Below are 17,530 nucleotides of genomic sequence, written 5' to 3'. Positions count from 1 at the left end.
TTCTTGTGTAGCTTGGGAATAGTAGAAGAGACAGCAGAATTCAATCAAGATTGAGAATTACAGGGTAGAACTAACAGAAGACCAAGAAATTCAAAGATGGAGGAGAGGGACATTATTTGAGTGGCTAATGGTAAAATATGAAGTAAAGGAAAAACAGAGACATTTACCTTCACACTATCATCCCCAATTCTCACTAAATCATAAGAGATAAATTGAGAGTGAGTGTCATGATGTATTCAGGTTGCTTTTGTCATTCTCAATTCAGTTCACAAGTCTGAATAGTCAGGGCCTTTATGAGAGCCAATAAACCTTGAAAGGAGCTAAGTTTTGTATAAGAATAATAATCTGCACTTTGATAATCTTTATAGTCTACCTTAAGTTTTAAAATATTCACTTAATAAAATTTTTTAAGACAAAACCAGTAAATATACCAAAATAATAGGTTTAGTTTGGCCAAGTATAAAAGTGGTGGTCAAAGGAAAATTCATTCTAGTCTTTTCCAGAGTATACTACCTAGAGGTTTTCAATTGATCACATTCTAAGAAAACAAAATAAGACATGAATGAAAATGAAACAAAATGCAATCAAACACAACTATCAAAAGATAAGACTAAAACCAAACAAACTCTGAAAAATTTGATTTTATTTTTTAATAAAAAAAGGCCTGTGCTCAAATTAAATTTAAAACTCTATTGAAATATCCATTGACAGTTTCTCAAATGGCTTTCCAGATATTTTAACATTGCTCAGAACTGTAATAATGCTTTTGTGTTATTAGTTTACCTGGGTTAACATCCTAAATATCAAGGTTTGGTGTGGTTTTAAAGCAGACACATGTTTAAAAATAGGATGTAACCCTAAGAAACCCTTAAACTGTCAAAGACATAAGCAAATTCTAGATTAAAAAATCAAATTAAAGCATCATAATTATAAATTTGAGCGACTGTGGTCTTTTAGAAGATAAAATCAGTTCTCTTACACAGCAGCATTCTGTTTTAAGCTGTGGGAGCAGTTGGAAACTTCCCCATGGGAACTTTATCTGACACAACAAAAACATCAATTAAACAGAGACACCCGAAAATACATTTCTAAGTGTACTCATTCAACTCATGAGAATCAGATTTTAAAATGGGATTGTTGTAATATGTGTAGAGAGGGATTAATCATCAAGTATTATTTAACTCAAAATACTATGATGAAAATTTCCAATTCAAAATTCAAGGGAACAATTTTTAAAAAAGAACATTCATTGTTTTTTAAATTTATTCCATGGATTGACTTCCACCGATGTTGAAAACAGCAACCAGTACTTCTCCTAAATGTGGATCCTCTGACATGGTCAGTGCTCAAGAGAGTGCCCTATTTATATGTGTATCCCACCCTAATGAAGTCTATTTGCAAGACTTCAAGAATCCAAAATACTTCATAGTGTTACCACTAAAATTTATTACATATTGTTATATGTGAAGGTACTGAAAAGCACATCCATTATGCCTACAAGTTTGCATTTTCCCAAATTATGGGTAAACATAATTGAATCACCATTATCAAAATGTCAGCTGCATAACTAACCTCTTTCTTTGTACTTGTTTCATTTAAATAAAAGGCTCAGCTTAAGTTTTCATAAATATAGGACTAAGTCAATTTTTCTGATTTTATTCAGTCCAAAAGGGGGGGGGACGGACTTTTTCTAGAAATGAGAAGCAGTGTGACATATAGCCATAAAGCCAAGAAAGTCTAAGAGTTCAGGTCCTACCTCTCTGATACATCTGTGTGACTCTGTGGGGAAGTCACTAAACAGTACCCTAAGCAACTGTACTAAGTTGCCACAGGTAGAGGGAGGATCCTCATCTAAGAGTTTTCCATACAATGGAATCATAGGTCCAGGTCCCTTTATCTCTTCTCTTTAGACATCACAATTAGTGAATGAATTTCACTTCTGGAATAAGGCTCATTTTTTACTTAGTGATACCATTTCTTGCTACTTGGATAAAGTAACAGATTTGGAAAGAATTTCAACTGCATATTATTTGAGATTTCCAATAAATACTAATAACCACTGTTTAGTTTTATATAGATCATGTAGCCTACGCAGAAGCCTGCTATGCAGTTACATAAAACAGCAGCTCTTCTTTCAAGAATTAAAAAATGGATGTTAGTTAGCAGCTACAATTACTTTTTTCAATAGATTCTTAATCTTAATTTTTTCTTTTGCAAACAACATTTCAAACAACTAAATTTTACCCTGCCCCCTTCCCATTATCAAATCAAGACAAGCAAAAATGACTTGTGAATGAGTATTTATCAACTGGCAACAAGTCCCATAACCCTATTATTTTTTAATTCAACAAGTAGAGGTGTCTTTTCTTAATTACTGCTAGCAATTATTATCTGCTTGTTTTATTTAAATCAGCACTGGTCAGTTACAGGAAATCTCCACTTTTTAAGAATGGTACTTGGCACCAGTTTACTGCCACTGCAAAATTTTAACATAAGTAGTTTAAAAGTAAACAAAAGCAGTTTTAAAAAATTATCAATTTACAATTCAATTTTTTTTTAAGTAATACTTTTCTTTGAACTTAGAATTACTAAAAGCATCTTTCAACTGAGAAAATCTAGAGAACCAGTCCCAAGATGTTGATGGTTTTGGTGGTTTTTAAAAATTTTTTTAAAGCTAGGGTTAAACCATATGAATTAGATATTACTCTACCCTTGCTTTTTCTGTATCATATGGAAATGTATACCAAAATTAAAATAGAAAACCTACAAAATAAAAGTAATGTAAATAAAGTTCACCTTATATATTCACGGAAGATATACAGCTCAAAAATCAAAATACAATACTTCTCAATTCAATTTCCACCCCCACATCCCCATTAACCCATAGAGGAAGGGGGAAAAGGGGAGAACTTTAACATCTTAGTTCACAACCAGATTATTTCCTCAAGATATTAACATGGAAGGCTTTAAGGTATTTATAGTAGTAGCAGAGATAGCTTAAAGCTCCACACTATGGAAGAAAGGTTACAAAGGGTGAAAAGGTAACTTCCCCCACAAAGTAATGGGATATAAAAGCTGCTGTAAAAGTTTTTCTTATGCAAAAAAAGGCAAACCACCTGGTGTGCTAAAAGACAAAAGCTAGCAGCATTATAGCAGTAAACTGAAAATAAAAAGCCTACAGGAATTATCCAAATGCCTACAAAGAAGGAACAATGCAACAGACAGGCCCCATAGCTCATATGTTTTGTTTGTAGGGAAGTGGTCAAATTAAATAAGTCAAATTTAGCCACATTAACCAATATTTAACAAAGCTTCCCAGAGAAATCAGAACAAAACCTGACCTTTCAAGTCAAAGAGCACAGAGAGGCCTTTTCCATGTCATGTAGCTGAATGAGTTCAAGATTGGCAATAAAAGGGGGGGGGGGGAAGGAAAGCTTTAAAGATATGATGGGAACAAGCTTTGAGTTTATCGAACAGTCACACCAAGTTTCTCCAACACACGAACACCCTTTTCCTGATATTCTTGTCTGGTCATCCAAAAGTTGTCTTTGTCCTTCATGATGTCTGCTAGAACTGCACCACCCAGAAACACCATGTGCTTTCGGCGAGGTGGATCCTCAATGCGGATCTTAAATTTCTGAAATGGGGAGAGAAATAAAATGACAATCATAAATTGTGGGCAATTTGTCATCTAAATGAACAAGTAATAGCTAGTCTGAAGAGAAGATTTGAAAGGGTAGCAATGGCCGTCTTTAAGTACTCTTAAAGAAATTTTATCCAATACAATGCAATTAAAAAAAATTAAATGTCTATTAAAAATAAAGCAGCAGAGTAGGCTTCCTTCACATTAGGGGTCTTCAAAGATAAGACCACTTGTCAGTGTCCACTATTAGTGAGGCTTGTACATGGTTAAGATGAACTAATTGGCCTCTCTTTTTTTTTTTGCAAGGCAATGGGGTTAAGTGGCTTGCCCAAGGCCACACAGCTAGGTAATTATTAAGTGTCTGAGACCGGTTTTGAACCCAGGTACTCCTGACTCCAAGGCTGGTGCTTTATCCATTGACTTGTCCAAAGCCACAAAACTAGGAAATTATTAAGTGCCCCAGGTTGGATTTGAACTCAGGTCCTTCTGACTCCAGGGCCGGTGTTCTATCCACTGTGCCACGTCTGACCTCTCTGATTTTTAAAAAGATCCAAACTCTACTTTCTATAGAATCAAACTGAAATAAAATATTCTTTTTTTATTATTATTTATGGGGTTTTTTTAGGTTTTTTGCAAGGTAATGGGGTTAAGTGGCTTGCCCAAGGCCACACAGCTAGGTAATTATTAAGTGTCTGAGATCGGATTTGAACTCAGGTACTCCTGACTCCAGGACAAGTGCTCTATCCACTGCACCACCTAGCTGCCCCTGAAATAAAATATTCTTAAAGAAATAAGAAATATGGTTTTAAAAATTGGGCTACTATAAAGCAAACTGTGGCTTCAAGCAGTGGTGCAGTGGACATTGTGCTGGACCTGGTGTCACACATATTTCAGATAGTTAACCTACCAGCTGTGTGATCCTGAACAAGTCACTTCACTACTGTCTGCCTCATTTTCCTTATCTGTAAAATGGGGATAATAAAAGAACACATCTAGGTCCCAGGGTTGTGGTGAAGATCAAAAGAGAGAATAATTTGTAAAGTGCTTCTTAGAACAGAGTCTGGCACATAATAAGCACTGTATAAATGCTGGCTATTATTATTCTTTTAAACTCAAATTTTAAAAACCAATGAAATAATTGAAAAATGCAAACACTAGCTAAAATAAAATGGGTGTAGTTACAATCGGCATTTAGATAGAAAGATGACTATTTCTTATAACTAGTAAGAAGGAAAGAGGAAAACAAATCAACTTAATACCTTTTAAAATTATTCATTTTGTCATACATATAGTGATTCTTAATTCGATAGGGTAGATAGACAAAAAAGGAAAGAAAAATGTTGAACAATATTCCAAATACTTAATTTAATCTAAACAATTTGCCAAAAGAGATCTCCCTGAAGTCAGCAGAGAGTAAGGCAGAGTCAGCATCTAATAAGCAAGGCACTTGGAAATACAGAGACTCAGAGTCAAAGTCAGGATTAAAATAATTTAAAAAACAAAAACCCAATTAACATATATTTATCTTTATTATTTTACTTTCCCTTTCATTTTATCTATATTTTAGAATATATTTTATAGTCTTAATTGGCATTTATATTCTTTCTTCACTTGCTTCACAACTTTTCAAATTTGTTAATATATCTCAGTTTAATTTGAAATTTCCTTATAGTACTGCATTAATTGCTTTAATATAGAACTGCTCAATCAGCCATTATTCAAATGCTGGATATGTATGCTTTCTTCAGATATTTTCAAAGTCAAATGATATTAGCTACTTTGGAAATTTTCATTTTATAATACCAGATTTCTTCTCTACAAAAAGTTTACCAGTCTGTAGTTCCTTCAAAAATAACAAACATAATCTTGTGACTAGGGGAATTTTGTCAAAATTTATTTAGTGGAATCTCAAAATTGATTTAATTAGTACTTCTTTATAACTCGGAAGTGATTATTTACAATCTATTATTATTCATATTTGTTTACTATTTACCCAATGGGGACTGGATATTGCCTTTTCAGTAGCTTCCCTAACTACTTTGTATTTATTTCTTATAGGTTCCATAAATGTTTCATGGTGGGGCAGGGAAGTGGCACAATGGACAGACTGCTGGGTCTGAGGTTAGGAAAATTCAGTTATTTTAGTTGTGCCCAACTCTCTGTTGATCCTATTTGGGGTTTCTTGGCAAAGACATTAGAGTGGTTTGCCATTTCCTTCTCCAGTTCATTTTATAGATTAAGAAACAGGGACAAATAAGGTCAAGTGATTTGTCCAGGATCAGACAACAACAAAGTCTGACTCCAGACCTGACACTATCCATTGTACCATACCACCTAGCTGTCTCAGGAGTTTGGAAGACTTGAGCTCTAATTTGACCCCAGATACTTATTGGCTGTGTGACCCAGGACAAGCCACTTGTTTGCCTCGGTTTCCTCGACTGTTAAAAGGAGCTAATAACAGCATATATTTACCTTGAAGAAGCGTAATAAGGGTCAAATAAGGTAATTTCTTTAAGTGTTTAGGTGAGGCTATGTAAATATTAGCTATGAAAGACAGTGATGTATCTATGCTGTCTTCCCCTCATAAAATGCATGCTGAGTAACTAAGAAATCTGAACCAATTCAAAGGTGGATCATATTAGTGGACATAAAGGAATAATTGCAACATCTACCTTTCTGGCTTTACTATATACCAATACTCCCTTTCTAACCAAACTGACTTTCTCATTGTTCTTCACATATTTTGCCTAAAATGCTCACCTTTCTCATCTTATCCTTTCAGGATTCTATTCCTTTCCTTCAAAACTCAGCTCAAACACCACTTTCTACCTTTCTATCTACTTTCTTACTCCTAGGTCAGGAGTTCTTAATCTTGGGATCTCCATAATCTCCTTGTTTGTTTGAAATATTGATAACTTTCCCAATATAATTAGCTTTTCTTTGTAATTCTATATATTTTATGCATTTAAAACATTATTTTGAGAAGGGCTCAATAGGCTTCGCCAGAATGCTAAAGGGGTTCAAGACAACAACAACAACAAAAAATTAAGAACTCTAAGCTTACTCTCTTAAATTCTTTTCTATTTATTTCATATTTGATTGGTATGTTTCTACATGGACATACTCTTTTCACCCTGCTCCTCAACAAAATGAAAGTCAAGGAGTAATTAGGCTTACTTTATATGAATAAAGAACAATTTATTAAGACATTATTCAAAAAATGGCTATTTAGACTTTATTTCTCTTTAGACAGCTTGAATAGCTAGCTTCCCCCTTCCAGATAAAGTTCATTAAGCAAGCATATTCCTCAGATGGGTTAAGGAGATGTGAGAGGCAAATAGGGAACAACACTGAATTTTGAATTTATTGAAGTACAGAAATCCAGGAACCAGAAGGAAGAAACATAATAAGGAACATTTGGATGAAGATTACTAGAAAGAGAAATGAAAGCAATTTTGTCTTTGGAGTATACTACAAGATAAATGGGCAGAAAAGGGAATGTGGAGTTTAGGAAACAGGTTATAAGCTTAGCACAGAAAAATGATATAGTAGCGACACAGAACTTGAATTATGTGGACAGTTACTAGAGCTCTGCCAAATGCAGAATAGCAAGTCCTTTCCTGGTATGTTTTAATGATAATTTCATCCTTCCAATTGAAGGAACTAACAAGGAAAAAGTTATTCTGGATCTTAGTTCTCACACACAAGGAGGAACTTGTTTCTAGGGTACAAAGAATTACAACTATACTTCAGGGTTTTCAAAATGCTTTATACATATTATCTAATTTGATCTTTACTAGTGAGGTAAGTACTACAGTTATCACTGCCAATATAAGATAAGGAAACTAAGACTGATGTCCACAGCTAATAAGTATCAAAAGAAGGAATCAAAACTAGTAATCAAATTCTGACTCCAAGTCTACAATTAGATCCACTATCACACCTCTCTCTTTCTCTCTTCTATCTATCTTTACCTTGGGGAGAAGGTAATGCCCATATCATCTTGAAATGCGCAATAGAAGTCTAGAGTAAGGGGCGGCTAGGTGGCGCAGTGAATAGAGCACTGGCCCTGGAATCAGGAGTACCTGAGTTCAAATCCGGCCTCAGACACTTAATAATTACCCAGCTGTGTGGCCTTGGGCAAGCCAATTAACCCCATTGCCTTGCAAAAACCTAAAAGAACAAAACAAAGCAAAGCAAAGAAGTCTAGAGTAAGTACAGCCTACTACATACCCTAGATTTGGGGAGAAAGATTTCACAAGAATTTAGAAAAAGAATAAATAGGATCCTATGGCTAAAATTCTACAGGCAGTCAATCCAGGAAGGGCTCAATAATGAAATCCTAAAGACATAGAGAAAAAGAAAACAAACCTGGATGAGCAAAAGAGGGTATTGTCCAAAGAGTCTTAATATGGCTATCAAAAAAGACAGATCAAGAGACAGGCTATGGAGGATAAATTCAAAAGCAAAGCATAATTTACTAAGAATAGATGAGAATGAATTGAAAACGAGAAAAACTAAGATTAACAAAACTAGTTTCTAAAGTTATGCTGGAGAAAGGGATAAAAAGAATAACTCACAGGGAAGAGAAGGCACAGTTGCTAAACTCCTACTTATTATTTTCTCTGCAAAGAATGATTCTAGAAATGGAATGAGAACAAAACTGGGTAACTTGGAATGTAAAAGGTAAGTATAGAAATAAAAAGAGTATTTAGCTCTCTCAGGGAAGTACCATCTGAAATACTCAAAGAATTGGAAAATGCACCTGATAAGCCAATGGAGACCTGCCTGAGGGCAGCAGGTACATCCTTGCTCATTCTTCAATGCTTCTTATTCTGTGGAACCAGGGAGACAAATGACAGAAGTGACAGACACCTGCTAGATCTATTTTTCAGTGCACTCTTTGGTGGTGTTACTACAGTTTTTGTCCATGTAGCCATCTTAATGGAAGTTTTTCCAGGGTTAACATTTGATTCAAAGTTAACAGTTGATATATAAAGCTAGACTACAAAAAGAACTGGGTTTCTAGAATACGCAGTTTAAACTAAGTAATCTCCTAAAATTATATCTTTAATTAATTTTTTCCAGTTCAAGAAATAAATAAGAATCATAGCTTCTATGCTAGGAGCTATGAAAGATAAAATGGGAATTGGAAAAGATGGCCTCAAAGATCTTTATTACTCCTATCCAGTTGGGGAAAGAAAAATTGCCAAATAACTGGAAAACAAATAATATGTAATGAAGTGCTACATGTGCAGTAGAGACTATGGCATGGGAATGATTTCACTATCTTTTTTAAATTTCTCATTCTTTTTAACTTCACTGCAGTATTTAACACAGCAGCCCAATCTCACTTTTGTGGGATTCTGTTTCCTGGACTTCTATGCTGTCAGTGACTGAACCTCATTGGCTCTCTCCTCATACCTTTTTAACTATTCCATTTCTGGTTTACTCTGATGCCTATATCTTCTAAAGGATAGGAACATTCTTAAGATTGTCCTTATGTGTTCTTTATATTAGGAGTTCTTACTGTTTACTGTTTTTTTTTTAATGGACTCCACTGGAAGTGTGAAGAAATCTATAGACCCCCCCCTTTTCTCAAAATGTTTTTTGAAAAGTGTATAAATACAATACATGCAACTACATAGGAAGCCAATTACATTGGCTCAAACATATCTCAAAAACAATGTCATGAACCCTTGGTTAAAAATCCCTGCTCCATACTCTCTCTTCTTCGTTTTTTTTTTGCAGGGCAAATGGGGTTAAGTGACTTGCCCAAAGCCACACAGCTAGGTAATTATTAAGTGTCTGAGGGCAGATTTGAACCCAGGCACTCCTGACTCCAGGGCCAGTGCTCTATCCACTGAGCCACCTAGCCACCCCCATACTCTCTTTTAAAATAAAAAATTTAATATTTTATTTGTTTTTCCAACTACATGCAATGGTAATTTTTAGGTTTTGAGTTTTACAATTTTTCTCCCTTCTTTCCTTCCCTCCCCTCTCCCCCTAAAAGCAATCTGATATAGGCTCCATATTTTATAACCAAGCTAAATATAGAGTGATAGAGAACATGCTGTGAGAGAATAATCAGATCCAAATGGAATAAAAGGGAGAAAAAAATGACATAATACATAAGACAATTTATAAAAAGTGAAGATAATAAGCTGTGGTCTTCATTTAAACTCCAAAGTTCTTTCTCTGGATATGGATGGGATTTTCCATCACAAGCCTTTTAAAAATTGTCTGATTATTTTACTGCTGAAATGACCATGTGCACCATAGTTGATCATCAATCCATATTGTTGTTAATGTGTATAATGTTCTTCTGGCTCTGTTCATTTTACTTAGCATCAATTCATGTTAATCTTTTCAGATTTATCTGAAATCCCATCCCATATAATTTCTCTCTCTGGATTTTGCAAGGCAAATGGGGTTAAGTGGCTTACCCAAGGCCACACAGCTAGGTAATTATTAAGTGTCTGAGCTCGGATTTGAACTCAGGTACTCCTGACTCCAGGGCCGGTGCTTTTATCCACTACGCCACCTAGCCACCCCCCTCTATAATTTCTTGAAGAAATTATGTATGTTCTATCACATACAGAAACCACTATTTTATTAGCCATTCCACAACTGATGGGCATCCTCTCAAGTTCTAATTCTTTGACACTACAAAAAAGAGCTGCTATGAATATTTTGGTACATGAGGGAATTTTACCCTTTTTTCATGATTTCTTCAGGATACAGATCCAGTAGTGGTATTGCTGGATCAAAGGGTATATAGTTTTATTGCCCTTTGGGTATAATTCCAAATTGCTCTCCAGAAAGGTTGGATCAGTTCACAACTTTACCCTCAAGGCATTAGGGTGCCAGTTTTCCTACATCCCCTCCAATACTGATCATTTTCCTTTCTAGTCATATTGGCCAATCTGAGACATGTGAAGTAGTACCACAGACATATTTTAATTTGCATTTCTCTAATCAATAATGATTTAGCCTGTTCCATACTCTTGCTTGCTGATCTTAAACATACTATATCTCCTAATTACAAGGAATCTTTACTAAGAGCTATAAAGAACCTTAGAAATAATTTTTATGTATGTCAGCTAGATGGCTGGGAGTCAGGAAGACCTGAATTCAAATCCAGCTTGGACACTTACTAACTGGGTGATCTTGATTAAGTCACTTCACCTTTCCATGCCTCAGTTTCCTCAACTGGAAAGCAGGGATAATAGCAGCTCTTACTTCCTAGGGTTGCTGTGAGAATCAAATGGAAAAATATCTGTAAAACACTCATACAATATCTGACATATTGTAGGTGCTTCATGATTACTTGTTCCTTTCTTTCATTTAAACATTAAATGTCTGTTATGTGTAAGGTGCTATCCCTGGCACTAGGGAAGATATAGAAATAAAATACATTTTTTTGTCCTTAAAGACAGCTTAAATTCAACCACAAAAACTACAAATGACTAAAGTACAAAATAGATGAGAGTAACTAAGAGAGATGTGAGCAAAATGTTTTAAAAGTAGAGAAAACATTAAAATTTGATCAAGGGGAAATTAGAGAAGACAATAGAATATTAACAAACAGTCATAGAGGACAGGAGAACAGAATAAAGAAAAATGAGAACAAAATTACAGACAAGTGTTGAAAGTGTCAGAGGAAATCATGTTGTCCAGCTGGGTTGGAACACAGGGTACAAGGGGACTAGATAAAGGTCACAAAACAATGCCAAATCAGACTGTAGACAGATTAAAATGCCAGGCTAAGGAATTTGGTTTTTATTCAGTAGACAATGAATTAAAAGAGGTAGCTTTCTGCTGTGGAATTATAATCAGACTCTTTAGAAGCTATGATGAATTCTAAGGGAATGAGATTAGAGGTCAGAAAACTGGAAATAAAGTTACTGCAAACTAAGAATGAAGGCCTAATTTACAGTGGTATTAGTGGAAAAGAGTAAGATGTGAGCAACCTGATGGAAAGAAACTCGACAGGACTTGACAACTGGGTTTAGGGAACAAGGGGGAGGAGGGAAGAGTCAAAAATGACTCATGATTTTCAAGTCTGTTGATTGGGTGAAGGATGTCATCAACTGGCAGAGCGGGAGAGGAAGGGGGAGAGAGAGAAGGGGAAGGAAATAAACATTTATATAGCCCTTACTATGTGCAAGCACTGTACTATTCTTACAAATATGACCTCATTTGATCCTCACAACAATCCAACTGTTATCCTCATTTTACAGTTCAGAAAAATGAAACAAAGATAAGTTAAATGACTTTTCCAGAGTCATACAGCTAGTAAACATCTGAGGTCAAAGTTGAAACCTGTTATTCCTGACTCTAAAACCCTGAAATCTATCCCCAGAGTCATCCAGCTGCATCAGAAATGCTGGGTCAGGGGGAGGGTTTTTTTGGGAAAGATACTGAGCTGGTTTTAGGATATGCAAGTTTAAATGAGGTTGGAGGGTTTGCTCAATGAGAAGAGATAATCAACAAGTCAGAAATGGAGCAGGTATAAAAACAAAATATACACATTTAACACTATGTTGTTTGATATGATATAATAAAGGTTGGAAAGGACTCTCTACCAATGTGTAATACATAGAATTGGGAGCTTATTGCTAAATGAATATAGGAAGCAGAGCAAAGAAATCAATAATTAGTCATTTCAGCTGGAGAACTGGTCCTGTCTGGTCACTCTTAGGTCAGAAGATGCAAGGAAAAAGTCACCCCTCCTTCTTCAAGACATTCTGACTGGATCTCCCACAAAAGGTGAGCTGCTGGCTCCCTCTAGTGGCAGTCAGGATTCCTGCTCTGCAGCCACTGCAGTTTGCTTATTACTTACCGAAAGTTTTTCCACATCTCCCTTTAAAACTCGTTCTAGGTAAAGTTGTTTCAGTTCACGTTCCAAACGAGATGGGAGCCCAGGGTACATAGTAGATCCTCCAGAAAGCACAATGTGTTTATAAAATTCAGATCTAAAGAAGAAAAATCAGGTTTTATAGACTTTAGAAATCACCCATTCCTCCAAACCCCTCAATTTATGGATGGAGAGGGAAGGAAAAAAAGCAAAGTGATTTATTAAAAGTATGATAAGAGAGGCACTAAAATTCAGGTTTCTTGTCACTAGTTCAGTGCTCTCAAAAAAAAATGCCTTAGTTTTGGATTAGAGTCCTGCAAAGTGAATGATTTATCTGATATTCTCATGGAGAGAGTATCATACGCTACTTTGAGCTTAGGCTACCTATATTCAGATCCCCTTCTTTGATTGAGGCCTTGAGAGGTCCAAAGACTTGCCTGAAGTCATACAATTTAAAGCTAGAAGGGCCTGTAGAGGTCATCAGTTGATCCCATCTTTTCACAGATAAGGAAACTGCTGGGAAGTGCTTTTGCCCAAAGGTCACACAGTCACCAACAAAAGCCAGAACTCAAACCTAGGTTTTCTGACTCCTGTATTCCATTTTTCAGTCAATAGTGACTGGATGGTGACAGGATGTAAAGTGTTTCTTGTCCTACTTTCTCTCCATTCTACTGACACTGAAATCAATGCATATAGTTTAGAAGCCTGAGACCTGGACATTGTCAACCCCACTCAAGCTGAGTGTTACTTGTAGAAGTTTGGGATCTGTACCTCCATCTTTGTGTGAAAGGGGTGGACTTCTATCCCATGGACACCCCAATTAATAAACAGTAGAGTTGAATCTAGGGTCCAGCACCCTGTACAAAACAGTAAGGACTGTCTCCACGTCCATGCTCTCTCCTCTGCAGCTATCCATGCTCCTTTGACCTTATTTATTCCTGTTGCTGCTTCTAATGTACTTTCACTTAGATAATCCTGCAATGCCTCCTTTTTCATGACCATTGCATGGAAAAACACACTAGTCACAGATCTTAATAGAAAATGACCAGGGCTGCAAGTGGACAACAAGCCTTATGTGCAGATGCCAAAATTGTGTACTTTTGTGGCCCATTACTCTGATATGAGTTGGATACTCTGAATCAGACAAATTGAGAATTAAATGCATCCAAATGTTTAGGTATGTTTTTGTATGTATGATGAAAGTTATATTGCTTTCAAATGTAAAACCCCCTTTGGGTAAGAAGACTTAAATTATGCTTGGCTTACTAAAGATGCTAAAAATACAAAAATCCAAATACCAGCCACTGGACTCAATTTCTTCATCTATAAAGGGTTGAAAATTTCAGGAGCAATGAAGTATGCAACCCACCTCCTGAGGAATCAAATGAACTCAAAATGCAAATAAGATATGTTTTCAGACATGGCTTTTGTGGGGATTTATTTTAACTATGCATATTCGTTACATGAGTTTTGAGTATCTTTTTTTCAAATAGGGAGGTACAGGGAGGGGAGGGGTTAGAAGTAAGCTAAGGATAGGATTGCAAAAAAGAGAAGTATTATATAAGTATTTTCTAAAAATATAGAAAAGGTAAAAAGAATAACAGCAGGATAATTTTTTTTACTTTTTTTTTAAGGCAATGAGGTTAAGTGACTTGCCAAGGTCACACAGCTAGGTAATTATTAAGTGTCTGAGATTGGATTTGAACTCCAGTACTCCTGACTCCAGGGCTGGTGCTCTGTCCACTGCGCCACCTAGCTGCCCCGAGCAGGATAATTTTTCAAGTCACATACTGATTTTTTTCTACACCAAAAATGAAAAACAAGCTCTACATAAGAGATTGACATTGGTGTGTTTTAAGTTCATTTATTTTTTTAAAAGTAGAGGTTGGATGAGATGGTCTCTGAGGTCCCTTCCACCCTTACTCACATTCCATGAACAAAAATGAGTCATTTGGGATTTAATAGAAATTATTATATCAACTGAGATTAAAATGTCCCTGCCAAAAATATTTCTCATAATTAGAAAGTGTCAACAGAGGGTTACCTGACAGTCTTCTACTTGGTTTGCTGTTTGCCAAGACCCAGACTAAAATAAATGTTCTGTTTTAATTTATACTCATTATTATCTCCTGCTCCACAGTTACATTACCAAAATGACTCACTGGGCAGATTCCTTAAATTATGATCAACTAGTCTATGCTTTAAAAAGTGGCTTTTAACCCACTACAATGGGGTCTATTTTTATGTTTGAAGTTTACTGCTGTACTTAAAAACACTAACTCTTGCTAATTAATCGACAGCTCAACCACTATTTACAATATACCCAATTCAACAAGTTTGTATTTGCATGAAAGCATGAATCATCCTAACCTACCTGGTGTCAATATCCGCTGCCTGAATTGTGTTAAAAAGCAATTCAGCAACACCCACTCCTTCCACATTGATCAAATGAGGTTGAAATAAAGCTTCAGGTGCTTCAAACCTCTCTCCACCAACTTTAATAATTCGGCCATCTGGGAGCTAAAATAAGAAAACACAGGTACAATTTAAAAATTCATGACCAGAGTGCCCAAAAGTAGAACTGGATTTCCATTACTACAAAGCATACAACTAGAGAAGAGGCCATGTGTTTTAGTAGAAATAAAAATGGACAAATTCAAGTATAGGCTCTACCACTAAATGTGTGGGCAAGTCATAGAAATTTCTATAAGCCTTTCTATAAGCATTTATAAAATGCAGGTCATTCAATAAGCATAATAAGCTCTTACTATGGATCAGGAAATGTGCTAAGCATTGAGGATGCAAAGACAAAAAGGAAACAGTTCCCGCCTGAAAGAGCTTCTCCTCTCCTGTTTGGGGAGTCACAGCTAAGCAAAAGAGAGCTTCTTGAGTTATGGGAGAACAATCTGTGTAAAAGTATAGAGATAGATCAGACTCTCAGAGCACTGTTCTAAATATCTAAAGAAAACATACACAAACTATGATTAAAAAGTTGAATTTTCATTGTTTAGACAAGGGAAGAGAGGCAAAGGTTTTATTACTTACCAAGGGTTAGATAACTAGTTAGGGCTAAACTAAGTAGTCAGCAGCAGAACATGTTTCAGATTACTTAGACTTTTTCTAACAGATTATACCATTTTACTTGTTTATTTTTATCTATCTATCTATCTATCTATTTTTTAGTTTTTAGTTTTTGCAAGGCAATGGAGTTAAGGGGCTTGCCCAAGGCCACACAGCTTGGTAATTATTAAGTATCTGAGGCTGGATTTTAACTCAGGTACTCCTGACTCCAAGGCCAGTGTTCGATCCACTGCGCCACCTAGCCCCCTTACATGTTTATTTTTACTACTTTTTATCTAAGTTAACAGTATAAGTTTTTGCTTTAAACATGAGCATTAAATTCAAATTTTCCAGAAAAAAGTTGAGAAAAATCTGCTTCCTTACTCTCTTTTCAGAGCTGGAGGACTTAGCAGCTAATCAGAGATATTGCAACTAATGTAAACACTGTCAAATATAGTTTATATGTTTTCAATTGCATTTCTTTTTTTTTTCCAAAAGAGGATAGTTTGCCATGGAGCAATATATTTGGAAATAAGTATCACATAAAAACAAAAAGGTTGTCATTTAAAGATGTAAAATTTTAAAACATTTACTAAAAAAGCTTAAAATAATTTAAGCATCAAATCAATTTTTTTAGGTACATGATTTTGTAAAGCAAATACCTGAGTTACAGCAACTTTATAGTTGTTTAAATGAGTAAAGCTGAAAGGAAATTGCCTCTCCTATGCTACCACTACACTGTTCAGTAGACTGAATTATAAGCCAAATACATACTGGTATGCTGGCATTTGATGAATTTCTTCATGAGATCCTAAAATTAATTATGATGTTTAATCACAGCTGTCTTAAAATTTTTAACATATTAATTATATGTAGCATTTCCTCAATTGATTCTGTTTTATAATTGGTTCCCATGTTAGAAATAACTCATCTCAAACTATTGCATCTGTTTGCTACAATAATCAAATTTTAATCAGGATTTAACTAAAAATATATTCAATTTTGCTATAACACTTTAAAAAGTATAAATGTGTTCCAATATTGGAAAAAATGAGGATAAAATAAATTGAGTTTTTCTAGGACAGATTTCATCAGAGAAAAAAAAGTGAGAACACAGAAAACAGCACCAGTTCACAACAAGTCACAAGCTTCAATCTTTCCCATTTCCATAAGCAAACTTTAGGTACTTTCCAAGGGAAAAATGGCACATTTACTCCTCATCTTCTGATGCATCAAGAACTATATGCTCAAACACAAATAGACACCCCCTTTTGTCAAGATAAGTAGCATTACTATTTATTGTAATAGCTATGTAATTCTTAAGCATTTAAAGTTTTAAATTGTTGTAGTGATTTAAGTTTCTTTTTTTTTAATGTTTCACTGTGACAAAGTTTTGAGTGTTATTCTGTTAACTCCCATTGTCCCAAGAAGGCCTGTTTTTGATGTACAATTTTGTGTAGCAGTGATTTTTAGGAACACATTTCAAATTATAGTAGAATTGATTGCACTGTCTATTTTTTTTTTGCAAGGCAAATGGGGTTAAATGGCTTGCCCAAGGCCACACAGATGGGTAATTATTAAGTGTCTGAGGTTGGATTTGAACTCAGGTCCTCCTGACTCCAGGGCCAGTGCTCTATCCACTGTACCGCCTAACCACCCCTCATTGTCTATTTGTGAAGTGTTAAGTTCTAAAAGCACAAATGAGACACCAGTGCTCAAATATTTCAAATATCCTCATATATCTCAAGTGAGTTAACACAAAAATTTGCTTTTAATAGACTAAGAAAGCTGAGGGAAAAAATATTCAACATGAAGAGGTCTTGTCTATATAACAGCTCAAACAATGAAATACTTTGCTTTTCTCTTTGATAGAGCTATATCATCACTGTTTCTAGTTCCTTTATTGGTAGGATTCAATTACCTCTTTTCCATTTTCTCCAATCATGAAGCTAAGTAAAAGATTAGGA

At 35.3% G+C, this 17,530-nt stretch overlaps 1 protein-coding gene across 2 annotated transcripts in view; it reads right to left on the bottom strand.

Annotated features, from left to right (window-relative positions):
• Positions 1 to 2,283: 2,283 nt before the first annotated feature.
• Positions 2,284 to 17,530, bottom strand: part of ACTR2 (actin related protein 2) — a 55,574-nt gene continuing 40,327 nt past the window's right edge. For both annotated transcript variants that reach the window (XM_074207352.1, XM_074207358.1), the window contains 3 exons: positions 14,878 to 15,023; positions 12,489 to 12,621; positions 2,284 to 3,637 (listed from right to left, as the gene is read on the bottom strand). In XM_074207352.1, coding sequence (XP_074063453.1) covers positions 3,467 to 3,637; positions 12,489 to 12,621; positions 14,878 to 15,023 — 450 coding nt within the window. In that variant the 3' untranslated portion in view covers positions 2,284 to 3,466. The remainder of the gene's footprint in view (positions 3,638 to 12,488; positions 12,622 to 14,877; positions 15,024 to 17,530) is intronic.

Source organism: Macrotis lagotis, chromosome 1 (assembly GCF_037893015.1).
Source record: "Macrotis lagotis isolate mMagLag1 chromosome 1, bilby.v1.9.chrom.fasta, whole genome shotgun sequence".
Classification (NCBI taxonomy): domain Eukaryota; kingdom Metazoa; phylum Chordata; class Mammalia; order Peramelemorphia; family Peramelidae; genus Macrotis; species Macrotis lagotis.
This window is presented reverse-complemented; position numbering and strand designations above follow the sequence as displayed.